Source organism: Atta cephalotes, assembly GCF_000143395.1.
Source record: "Atta cephalotes unplaced genomic scaffold scaffold00054, whole genome shotgun sequence".
NCBI lineage: Eukaryota > Metazoa > Arthropoda > Insecta > Hymenoptera > Formicidae > Atta > Atta cephalotes.
The window spans coordinates 1,436,987-1,450,730 of record NW_012130118.1 but is presented as its reverse complement, the minus strand read 5'-3'; the positions used below and the strand labels follow the sequence as shown (position 1 = coordinate 1,450,730).

Genomic DNA, 13,744 nt, shown 5'->3' with positions numbered 1-13,744 from the left:
CTAAAAAAAGTATTAACTAAAATATCAATTTTTTTTAAATGTCAATTTTTATTTCCACATTATATGTGTCTGTTTAAATGTCCAAATATATAAATCTAATAGCGATATAAACTAAAGAAAATTTAAAAAAAAGGTTGTTTACATATGTAATATTATGTGCTACATTATAATTTGACACAATATAAAATAGACCTATTTTATTTGTAAAATAATAAACGGTTTAATTATATATTAGTAAAATGATTAGATTGTATATTTAACATTTATAAACTTTTTCTTCAATAATATGTTATTTATTTTAATAATGTATTTTCAACAACTTGAATTATTATATTATTAATGTCAGACTTCATCATGATTTTGCCACCAATCGCAGAATGTTTCCCTTAAGTTATTTTAAATTATATTTGTAGTTATAAAAAATGTATATATATGTATATAAATATGTAGTTAATGTGTACTATTCTTTAATCTGGGCACATTCTAAATTTATTAGTTAGCGTATCTTATAAAATCATTCGGCTTCGTTTAACTTTTTCAGTCTTACAATTATTGACATTACTAGCAAATCTTAGCGAATTTAATGTCTCGTTATAACATTCGTCTAATGGAGATACATTTAGTAACATCAAAGTTTTTGAATTGCCTCCCAAAGAAGGCATCAATAAATGAGTCAATTTAGAATTTCTATAAGGAATATGTTCCTGTTTCTTTAAAAGTGCTAAAATGACGTTACCAAGATTTGCCAAAGATTTATTAATATTTTTTGTTTCTGTAGTTCTAACAGCTTCTTCGGTCTTTAAACGTTCGGATCCAGCTAAATCGACTAAATTCAAATTTCCTATCGATATCTCTTGTTTTGTGATATGTGTACCAATTAATCGTATTCTTGTCACGGAATGTGATCTAGATGATCTAGAATACAAAATTTAAAATTAATACTTAATTTAAATGATTTTAATGAGTAACAATTCATATGAAAAATGAACTAACGAGCCTGGAGGTTAATAACTAATTGCCTATTGTTTATTAATATTACAAATACAAAAAATATACAAAGATGTCAATATATACGAATAATAATAATAATAATATTAAACATTTCTATTTCCTATTAAATATCGGTCATTCTCAGTATAAATTTAACTGTTCAAATAACTATAATTATAAAACGTCTTAGAATTAATGATTTAAATTTGAAACACACACACACACGCGCGCGCGCGCACACACACACACACACACAGGGTGTTCCCATGCACGCACGCACTCACACACGCCCGCATGCACGCACACACACACAGGATGTTCTCAAAAGATAGTACCAAATTTAAGAGTATGTAGGTCTCGTTAAAACTAGTACTCATTAAAACAAACTAAAAAGAATAACTGTTCTTAATAAATAGTACTCCGAAAACTTTTTATTTCTGAGTTATGAAGCATTTTCTTCTGTGAAAAATAGAAAATAACTTAAATTTACAATAAATGTTCAATGTGCCCTCCGTCCATTCAATTTCAATATACAATTCGGCACATCTTATTGAAGATCGAACACGTTCAAAGATTCCGGGTTTATTCCGTATTTATTGACAACAGTTTTCAATTCTTTGGGTCAATTCAATTCTATTGTATCAACTGATGTGGCATATACCGTGCTCTTCAAGTGTCCCCATAGATAATAATCCAATTTCCAAATGAATTTGAATTCGGTGAGCGACGTAGCTATAACTGGACCGCCACACGTTCTATCCTTTCTTGAAAACGATCGATTAAATAGCATTTGACATTAACGAGGAAATGGGTAGGCATCATCGTACATGAATCACATTCGTTGTCTAGATTATAAAGGAATATCTCCTAAAGTTCAAATAAATTATTTTCGAGAAAATTAAGATACACTTGTCCTGTTAGTCTATTAGGCAAAATGTAAGATTAGATGGTCTTCAAAAATATCTGCCCAAACATTCACAAAAAAAACGATACTGATGTCATGATGCTAGCATAAGGATTTTCATCTTCCCAACATGTATGTTATTGATCCCATCTCTGATGAAGGATGTCTCATCAGTAAACAAAATATTGCACAAAAATTGTGGATCTTGACTGCATCGATGAAGAAGCCATTGACAAAAGTGATCCGTTGTTGCAAATCAACTGGAACTGGTAGAAGAGCCTGAACAGGATGCTGTACATGATAGGGATGCAAAAGTTGATCATGTAAAATGTTTCACATAGTGTGATGGCTTGATCTTTTTTGCAGGGTGATTCTCACACATAGATAAGATATTTCAGAATTTTCTTCAATTGTGCGAAAAATATTTTCCTCGAATGCAGGAGTTCTAACAAGTCGCGGTTTATCGCAATTAAATTTGGTTTGAATTGTTCGGTCTCATGTAAGCGTTGATGAATTTTGTTAAACATTCTTCTACTTGGATGTCGGCAATTCGGGTAAGCTGCATGATACAAGCGTGCTGCTTTTGAAGCATTGCCCATTGTCATACATAAAATGAATATCCGTCATTTCAGAATTTGTGTAAAAATTAGTCATTTTTCAGATAACACAACACTAGACACGGTCCACAATTCAAAGTTGAATACAACAATCTGCAAACCTGCATAATTAGGTGGTCACATACGAGTGTCCGTGAATGAATTAAAAGACTTGGAAACTGTTGTCAATAAATACGAAATAAACCTGGAATCTTTGACCTTCAATGATAAAACATGCCGAATTGTACATGAGTCGAAAGCATTGAACATTTATTGAAGATTAATTTATTTTCTATTTTTCACAGAAGAAAATGCTTAATTCAGAAATTTTTCGGAGTACTGTTCATTAAGACTTTTTGATTTGTTATCGAATACTACTCCTAAAATTTGGTATGCCTTTTGGGAACATCCTGTATATATTATGTATATCTTAATTAATGTACACTGAAAATGATTGATGACAATATTTAATAGGTCAAAATTTAATATTATTATTATTTATTATACACATTGATATCTTTATATATTTTTTAATTTTTAATATTAATAAACAATAGACAATTAACTATCAATATTCAAGATTAGTCCATTTGTTATCAATTTGAATCAATTAGAATATAAATTATTATATATTCCAAATTAAATTTTATATTAAATTATATACCCAATAATAGTTTAATTATAGATTTCGATACTTAATTAAAAAGAGAGATAAAAAAAATTTTGTTTCTTGTAACTTTTTACTACAATTTAAACTAAATATACTTACCGTTCATTTGATTGAGTAGCCGCAACAGCTCGATTACGTTGTGCAATTTGAAGACATTTATGCAATTCTTCAGGACTATGTATTTCTTCTACTTGAAGATTACTAACATATAAATCCTGACTTTTATTATCAACCATTCGTATTTCGTGTATTTTTGATTGAGAATCAAGAAGATCAACAATATGTTCATTATAAATTTCTAGAAAACTTGCTTCTATTTGATACTCCCAACCAAGGAGTTCAAACTGTTTCATTTCTTTAAATATGTGACGTACCTGAAAAATTTACATAACAATTTACATAAAAATAACTTAAATTCTTTAAAAACATTAAATTAGTTATACTTATATAAAAGTGTAATTTAATTACACATGCACAAAGCATACTAACAAGCGCGCGCGCACATATGCGTGTGCGTGTGCAATTTCAAAATATACAATCAATTCCCAGATTCGATTCAGATTCGAATTGATTCGATTTGTATTCGAAAAAAAGTTTGATTCGAAATAAAAAATCTTGATCCATCCATCTTTGTTTATAATTATTGATCTCATTATTCTACGCATAAAAGTCAAAGTACAGTTACCAAAGATAAATAATTTAAGAGATATTTTACATTTCATGTAAAAATGTGCCAGATAAAGGGCCGTTTCACCAACGATTAAATAATTGTTGGCGTTGCCCAAAAACTATTTGTCAATATCTTCAATTAATATGCTTTTATGAAATATCAATTAATATTTTACGGAATAATCAGAGAAATCACATTATCTAAAAAAAAAATCATATAATTCCATTTAAAAAAATGATTATGATCTTGAAAAACTTTTTTTTTTCGAAAATTGATTTTACTATTATTTGTGTCAAACCATTCAACTTTTGTTTAAATTTTATTTTTGACTCGACCATATCCTACAAACATCCTACAAAGAATGGTCATGTTAAATGGAACAGCGCGCGCGCATACGCATATATGTGAACATACATACAAATATGCGTGCGACTGAATGTGTATTACGTAATTTTCGAAATTGTGTTTCTATACGTAAACCGTCAAGTTACGAATACAAATTATTGAATCTCAAAAATGTACGAACCTAAACTAGTACTGTAAACTAGAATTTATCAATTTCACATTTATAATTATATTGTAAATATATAAGAACATACTGTTCTAGGTATCATGCCTTCGGTTTGTAATTCACATTCCCCTTCCATTGTATATGTTTTACCAGAACCAGTCTGGCCATAAGCAAATATGCAAACATTATATCCTTCCAAGGCTGATTGTACTAAAAGGGATAACTCTTCAAATACATCTGCCTGCGATGCATTGGGAGTGAATACTTTGTCGAACGAAAATTCTTGTTTTATTCCTCGCAACTTCCGACTGCAGCCGATTGCATCTGATCCATCTGATTTGCCTACTTCAATAGTGCAATCATCTATAAAGTTTATATTACACAGCCTATAAAAAAAACATTAATTTTATTCAAATACAAATCAAATAAAATATCAAAATTATTCCATTAATTTTTCTTCTATTAATTTCTTATAAATAAAACTAATTTTTATTCAAAATAATTAATACAACCTATACAAACTCACTAAAATGTGAAAATAAAGTGTTATTAGAAACATATTTAAAATAAAGAAAACGCATTAATTTCTTTATTTTCGAATTCGATCTTGTTAAAAAACAAAATTTTATACAAAAACAATTTTTCCATATTTTTAATGCATTTTTTACAAATTACTTTTTAACTGTATTTACAAAAAATCATTCTGTAGTTATTTATAAAATATAAGTAAAAAATTACAAGTATATATAAATTAACTTTGAACTATATTTTTGCCATCATTATTTTAAAAGACAAAAATATAGAACCAAATAGATTAAAATAAAGCAGTAATGCTAAAACACATAAACATTAGATCTTTGCTCTATAGAAATTGTGAATACAGCTGAAAAAATATAATGACCTATATAAAAGTATAATGATCCTATATGTATATTATCTTAAAAGCACTTTAATTTTTTCCTAATAATTATTCCTACTAGCAGTTTAATGCCAAAATATTGGTAATTAAATATTGCAAATATGTTAAGTCAATAATCATGCTACTAAAATACAAAGCACATTTTACTTACACTTTCGTTTGTTCAATTTCCTTAGGAGTTCTTGGGCGAACTCTACAAAATACTCTAATATTGCCTTTTAATTCTTGTATAGTATTGTGCAATACTCTACGATCTTTATCCATTTTATGAGTTAATGCTTGTAATTCTTCTTTGACAATATTCAAATCTTTATTTAACTTTTCCTGCAACTCTAAATCTGATTTCAAAACTGTTAATTGTTTAGTTTGTTCCAAGTTCAATACCTCTTGACTCTTATATTTTTCTTGAAATTCATTCAATGTACAAGAAAGACTTGTGCATAATTCTTTTGATTCTTTCAATTGTTTGACTAAATCTTCTTCATTTTTTCTAATTGTAAACATTTCCTCTGTTAGAGTCTGAAGTTCATTAGTCAAAGTGTTATTTAAAACTTCAAGTTTTTCTGCTTCAGTTTTACATGCAGTTTCACTAGCTTTTAGAGTATCTACCAATTCTTGGAGCATATTGCATTTTGACTCTGTGTCTTTATTCTTTCGTTGTGCAACTGATAACTTATCATTTGCCTGTGCCAAACGACCTCGCATATCCCATTTATTTAATTTGCCTGTCTTATTATCCTTGTCATTTTGAATGATTTTATTTACCTTCTTCACCGTATTATTAGTCATCAATACATTATTAATTGGCTTGTCCATTAGTGCTTTAGTAACAGGTTTAACAAAAGCTTTCTTTGCTTCTCCATGCACTACATTAGTAGCTGTTCGTTTTACTGCTTTCTGCACATTATTTGATCGTGTGATTGTAGATAATGTCTTTGCTCGAACTAAGGCTTGTTTAACTGGTAATTTGTTTTCAGTCATAGATTTCATGCTAGCTGTACCTACTGATGTTGAGGTTAATGTCGACGTTATTGTTGACGTTATCATTGATGTTGAAGTTGATATATTACTTTTTGTTACTTTATGACTATTATTCTTAACACTTATATCTGTTATACTATTCGCTTTTATCATTATTTTTGGTTTCGGTAAACGAGATTCCATCTGTCAAATGCTGTTGGTAGGAAAAAGTTCAAAATTGAAAAGTATTAAACAAAAGAAAATTAATTTAAAGTAAGTTTAATATATACTTAATATAAAGGAAAGGAAATATATTAGCAAATCGTGCACACTAAAGAAAAAGAAAATTTTCTGAAACAATTATTAAATAATATAGGTATTTATATTTTGCTCTCATTTAGATTAAATATACGTTCAAAAAATCAATATTTTAAAAATAAATAAAAGATATTTAAAGTTATATTTACAAAATCCAACTCAATATTCATCATCAAATGTCATACATATCTATATATCTTGTTTAAACAAGAAAAGACAAAAAAACAATTAATAATAACATACACAATAATTAATAAAAGAAACTTCGTCGTTCACAATGATAATCTTACAATTGCAACAAATAATTCTATAAAGTTTCAAGAGACACGGTAGTGTCTCTCTCTCTCTCGAGAGAGAGATCAATTATTATTTACCATATAATTATTTAAAGTTCACGTAATATTTACATACCTTTTCGCTCTACAAAAGAACGTTTTTTCATAAAAGAGAAAAATAAAATTCTCGTAATTACAAACACAATATGTATAAAACAAAGAAAACAAAATGATGCTTCGCTCCTTATGTAAAATCCTTATAGCAGTGACGGTTAATAATATAACTACATTTGAACTTATTTGAACAAAAGTGTGATTGGGTCACATTCAGCAGACTCAACTCTTGCGGAGCGGATCCGTGAGTATTCGTTGTTTATTGGTATATTCTTGTAGAATATTCTAATCATCCAATAGCTGTAAGCGTTAAGGATCCGCTCCGCAACAGTTGAATACTGAACGCAACCATAATATCTATAAACAGAGAAACTTGAGAGAGGACAAACCGGATCAAAACCTGTAACCGCAAAATGCTGCCGCGCACTACTGCCCTCTGACAAAGTGGATGTAAACTACATAGCAATGTTCACTTTTCTTAAGGCTTAAACATAATAGGCACAAGCAACAGGGAATAACGAGCCATCCAATCAGAGTGTAAGTTCCAATCTAGAGTGTAAGTTCGATATTACATCCCAGAACTCTGATTGGACGGCTCGTTATTTCCTATTGCCTGTGCCTATTGCCTGTGCCTATTGTATTTAAGTCTTTACGATACATCGTTCACTTTTCAAGACAGGAGATAATAAATCAATATTTGGTTCATATAGAATGCTTTCCATTTGATGACACAAGCATAGACTTATAAGATAGACAGAGAGAAGCTGAAGATTTGATAGAAAGAGAAAGAAATAATCGCGGAGTTTTCTTCTTTTCTAGTGGTGAATTGATTGGTCATCACGATAAGCTGGGAAGTGGCTGAGAGCAACGAAGATAGACGTTCGAGAGTTGTGGCCTTATGATCAAACTGATTGGCCCCTCACTGCTCACTGTAAAAGAAAGAAACAATTATGTCTGGAGTAGAGCTGTCCTTCAATGTTGTCTTTAGTTTCTCTCGTATAAACACTTCATCTATTTTATAAATTTGTGGACACAAATCGACACAAGTGTCCTTCTATCTTTGTCATTCAATGAATGTCAACAAGGATAGAACGATGCTTGTGTCGACTTGTGTCATCAAATGAAAAGCACTCATAATTGCTATATGTAGCACGATTATATGAATCAAATATCGATTCATCTCCAGTTTGAAAAGTGGAATGTAAAAAAAGTAGATGTTGCTATGTAGTTCAACATTCACTTTGTCAGGAGGCAAATGCGCGGCAGCATTTTGCGGTAACAGGTTTTGGGCCGTTCTCTCTCAAATTTTTCTTTGGTAGCATCGTAGACATCGGTCTAAAAATATAAAGCCTATTCTACAATAGTCATAATGAGGCCGGAATGAAACTACGCATTAAAGATTGAAAGATTGATGTTTGACCAATCGGAACAAAAGAAACCAAAATTTCTTTGTCTTCATTGGTAAAATTTCAATCCTTAATCTTTAATTTCAATCGTCAATGCATAGTCTGATTCCAGCCTTATGATTATTATAGAATAGACTTAAGAAAGCGTTTACAATAGCTGTTTATATATATAACCGTATGCTATATGCTGTAATCTAAAAATTTACCGATCACTTTCGAATATTCCCTTCTTACAGTAGAATGAAAAAGGAATACTCAACTATGATTAGAATACGACCCTCTAATTGGCTTATGACATCTTAAGACTGTACTTAAGACATCCTCAAATATTGTATAAGAATCGACTATGAATACCGGCCATAGACCTATGACCGGTATTCATAAAGACCATTCTACATTGGTCGTATCGTCGCAAATCAGAAATTTGTTACTTCAGTCAATCCCATGTTTCAATTTTAAAGTCACATAATGTTTACGATGCTTCCAAGTTGCTTAAGGCCTTTTCTTTTTAACTGAACTTTTGCATCAGTTCATCTTTCTTCCTTTTCTTTCCAGAAGAAAAGAACAGGAAGAAAGATAAACTGGTGCAAATAGAGAGCCTCACAGGAATATCTTTTAAGGCTGGAATCAGATTATGCATTGAAGAATGAGATTGAAGATTGAAAGATTGAAGTTTGACCAATCAGAACAAAAAGGAGCCAAAATTCCTCATTGGTAAAATTTCAATCTTTAATCTTTAGATTTGTTCGCGTTGCATGCTTTAATATTCTCTGAAATGCTCCTACTGTAACATTTACTCACTCTAACGCGCTCGTTGAAGTGAGTAGAAGCTATAACAGGAGCACATTAAAACATACTCTCTAAGCACAAATGTCGACTTAAGTTTACTTTCCTAGGCCTTTAGAGTCGACTTTGTACAGACGTCCTTCCTATCGACTTTAAGACGTCTAGGGCGATTTACTCTCACAAAGCTTAAATGTGGAATCATTTCATCCTTGTTATTTAATATTAACTATAGTTAAACTATAGTATGTTTAACTATGCTTAAACAAGGATGAATGCTGTTTGAGCGTTGTGAGCAAGAATTGGACTACAGACTAGAATAGTTGATTTAAAGTCGGCTTATAGGCGTTCATTTTTCAGAAGTCTTCAGAAACTAAGGTTGAGTCGACTTTGTGCTTTTAGGGCTAGAACATATGACGCGAACAAACCTTTTAATCTAAATCTTCAATCCATAGTCTGATTCCGGCCTAAATCTCTCTGGGTGCTAAAGTTCAGCTAAAAAGAACAAGATTATAGTCAATTCTTATATTCAAGATCGTTTTAAGACTTTCAGTCTTGAGATATCATGAACCAATAAAAAAGTCGCATTAACATCTTAAGTCATTATTATGGAGTAATAAGAAGGAAATCAAATTCAAGCGGCCAGTCATGAAAAAAGTAGAACACGGTGTAGAAAAATCCATGGAAAATCCGGCAGATGTGATTTTAGTGCCATCATGCCTTGTGGGAAAAGTTGGAAGTATTGACTGATAACAGATCACACATATTATCTACTACATACATACTACATGCACACATCATACGTGTGACCGATGACACATGATGGGTTGTCCTACATCGTGTTCCGAGCTCACTTTCGGATTTTGAGTTTGATCTCCTTCTTATAGGTTTAAACAATAGGCATAGACAATAGGCACTGGCAACAGGAAATAACGAGCTGTTCAATCAGAGCTCTGAGATATAATATCGAATTTACAATCCAAAGTTCTGGATTGGACGGCTCATTATTTTCTGTTGTCTGTGCCTATTGCCTATGCCTGTTGTGTTTAAGTCTTATTATTCCGTGATCATTACCATTGACATGTAGAACGATCGATGGCGGTAGTGAGACTAGAAACACAAATAGAGTGAGGGGCTCCGCACAATAAAAGGAACAGGAAACAGAGAACCGAGAATAAGAATTTCAACCTAACAGAAATCAGCTGTGTTTGCACGCTTACACGCTTTAAGCATTTATAAGCATTGCTTACATTATTCGCTTTGGCAGTGTAAGCACTCAGAGATAACGTCATCTGTGACATCATATGCTCCGACACATCAGCGCATGACACGCGATATCCAATGAGAATATACCTTTAGAATGAAAACATCGATAAAGCTACACACTCATTGGATATCGTGCGCTGATGTGCCGAAGGCAATACTCGCTCACAAATACTTATTTTATCGAGGTAAGTGTCACTTTCATTAAGATACTATAAACGTGAGTATTCGCATATCCGCCATTTTTACTCCTTTCTTCACTACTTGCACTGTTTCTGCTTCGCCGTTGAGCTGAGAAGATTATGATTGTTACGGTTGTTATAAGTTATAACTTCTAAGCTGTTGAAAATTTTGTAGCTTCGTATTTATGTATTTCCCCTTCGAAATTTTACTATAAGACTACAGACAAAAAGAAGGATATAAAAAAACTGAAATATTATATATTAATAAAGGGAAAAAAATTTATAAAATGCCTTGTTACGGTAAATTATATCAATAGATCAGAAAAAGATATTCGATTATTTAAATTTCCTGCGGATAATATTCGTCGACAACTTGCTGTATTGCTGTAAAATAAATACATGAATAAACATCACTACATTTCCTCGTAGATGAGAAATTTCAATTCTTTTCTTCAAATTGACATACATATTTGGCATCTTATCTAGAACTCTTAACCTGAACATCAGACACACTTCAGGTCCTGCACTAATATTGATAGATATTCAACTGATTTTGAGAGCAAAAATGGAATGAAAAGAACTACAAAATTTCAAGCAGCAAATACAAATCATAACCTGTAATGAACATAACCCGTCATAACTTAGTGATGGGGACAGAACAAGGAGTGGAAAAAGAATAAAAAAATGGAACGCGAATATCTATGTTTCTAGTGCTCTAGATAGAGCACTAAGAGGAGACGCTATTCGTACTATTTAGCGCTACAAACTGTTCGCGGAGCTGCAGATAGTACTAACAAACACGACCATGACGTCATTTGGTAGCGTGTTACGTCAAAACTGTGCATTATTAACGCTACTCCTTCCGAGGTAGTGTATTGGTAGCGTTAGCTTTAGCTAGCACAGATCCGTGAACGATCATAGCATAGCATTGGTAGCGTTTAACATTCGTCAAAGTTAGATTAATTAATGTTTGAGGGGATTCTATTCTCGAGTGGCACCAAACTTTTCTCTCTTAGAATTTCGTAGAGTAAATAACGTACGTAATGTGTGAATTTCAAATTTTATCATAATGAATGCAATCTCAATTTTTTATTCTAATAAATTTTTTATATCAAATATTACAATTAGAAGTAGATCTATGTTACGTCATATGTCGTCATATACTATTACAGTAGCAACACTACTGGCTCAGCATTGACATTATTGCGTATCAGTAATAATAATACTGCAGTAGCAGTGACACTAGTAGTTTATTATATTTCCAAATGATGTTGGAAATTTATATGATAGACCAACATTTAAATTTCATTAATTTAAAAATTGAGATCGTTTCGATATCGATTCGAGCTAGCATTAGTCTAGCTAGACTTTGATAGAGTCGATGATATTTTTCCTTGATTTCTTGCTCATTTATGGTAAGAGACAGTTAATAGGTTGTCAACATTTATGGTAAGAGATTCTTCCCTGAAATTCCTCGATACAAAAGTGACGAGTAATAAGATTATATTAAACTACAAAGTACAAATAAAAGTAATGTTATTCAGCAGGAGTAGAATAGGATATAAAAATAAGATATAAAAAATTACTGGAAGAAAAAATATAGACCTTATCGACACTTGTAAAAAATGTTCCGATTCATATAAAAAAATTCCATAATTTTCTAAAAAGTTATCTAAAAGTTATATAAAATTATTTATAAATTCTAAAAAATTTTGAGAAAGCTTTTATGATAAGAGCGATATTACAATTGTCGAAATGAAATTTTAAAAAATGTCGATTCGATCTTTGAAAACGAAAATATTCAAAATCTAAGATTACGTATCACATATTTATACCAAAAATATTAAAAATGTATCAAACTCTCATTGCACTCTCTACATATATAATTTTTTATCACTCGAAAATGTTGAAATTTCGATATAAATTTCGAATCGACTTTTCCATTGTAACTACGTCGAAACGATATCTTTTTCGAGGAATTATTTTTGACTGAATAGATATTCAAATATGTTTGATATGTGTCGAAAGCGAGAGAATTCTAGTACAGTCTAATGCAGGAACAGAAACAGACCAAAAAATCAAACTAGTTTATATCAATTTACTAAAAAATAACTAGAATTTCACATTTTAGGCATTTCGTTACTTGCCGAAAAATTTCCCATAAACTATTTCACATTTTATAACAGCCAAAAGTTACTTAATCGCTTATTCATTACATTCACGTGAATTGTTCATTTTTTGTATATTCATTCCTAGGGAAAACTTTATATAATCAATATCCTGCGAACCGCGTTTTGCGTCTTTATGTAGATCAGGCTTAAGCAAATTGACTCTGTGACTGTTAACAATCTCAAGATGATTGCTTCAATACGATATTCCCAAAAACTATCGATACATCATAATATTGGACTTCCATGCATCGATACAAAATATCGCGTACCAGAAGCAAAAATATCGATACTGATAATATCGATCCGATATCGGTATTCTCTCAAAAACCGCTCTAGGATGTTAGATTTAAATGTCCTGTGGACATATATAGGATATGTTGAGGTGTTCATTTCATAATCCATAGGATATCTTTAGGACTACAACAGGATGTCCTGATGTGAACGTCTCGTTCAGCTGACAGAATGTCCACAGAATGTTTCTGTGCTATTAGAGTATTCAGCATTGTCCGTTTTTAGCATTGTCCGTTTTGTTTACTCGGAATCGCTCCGAACGAATCCAGCGTACAATGAATATCGGACGTCGTATGATGGATGTCATACGTAATGTGAATCTTACATTTCAAGTACGCTTCGATACTTGGTTCGTTCGGAACGATCCCGAGAGACAAAACGAACAATGCTTGTTCGATGTGTACGAATCGCATGACGCCATATATGACGTCATATCGGCGGTCTAAGGTTAATAATGTTTCATCTTATATCAAATAGTAACAAAAATTACTTCAAATTTACAGTGATAAATGTAGATAAATACAATTAATAATTATATGAATGGTATTTAAATATTGCGTTAAAAAATTGTAAAACATTATTATATATATATAATTAAAATTATTTATTATTAGCTAAGATAGAGCAGGACTAGTTATATATAATTATCAAAGTTGGAGTTGCTTTTTAAAAGTGAGGGACTCCATACAATAAAAGGAACAGAGAACAGAGAATAAGAATT

At 31.1% G+C, this 13,744-nt stretch overlaps 1 protein-coding gene across 1 annotated transcript; it reads right to left on the bottom strand.

Moving 5' to 3' along the window:
- Positions 1 to 506: 506 nt before the first annotated feature.
- Positions 507 to 6,424, bottom strand: LOC105623200 (protein claret segregational). The gene is made up of 4 exons (XM_012204599.1): positions 5,412 to 6,424; positions 4,430 to 4,727; positions 3,260 to 3,534; positions 507 to 915 (listed from the first exon to the last, which is right to left on the bottom strand). Exons 1-4 carry the CDS (start codon positions 6,422 to 6,424, stop codon positions 507 to 509), a joined length of 1,995 nt encoding a protein of 664 aa, XP_012059989.1.
- Positions 6,425 to 13,744: the final 7,320 nt, after the last annotated feature.

What these genes read in the sequence shown, in the direction of transcription:
- LOC105623200 (XM_012204599.1), bottom strand. Translation starts at nt 6,424, where the DNA reads ATGGAATCTCGTTTACCGAAACCAAAAATAATGATAAAAGCGAATAGT. An exon ending in AAGGCATGATACCTAGAACA is followed by an intron (nt 3,535 to 4,429) that starts GTATGTTCTTAT and finishes TAAATTTTTCAG; the next exon opens with GTACGTCACATATTTAAAGA. An exon ending in GCTACTCAATCAAATGAACG is followed by an intron (nt 916 to 3,259) that starts GTAAGTATATTT and finishes TTTGTATTCTAG; the next exon opens with ATCATCTAGATCACATTCCG.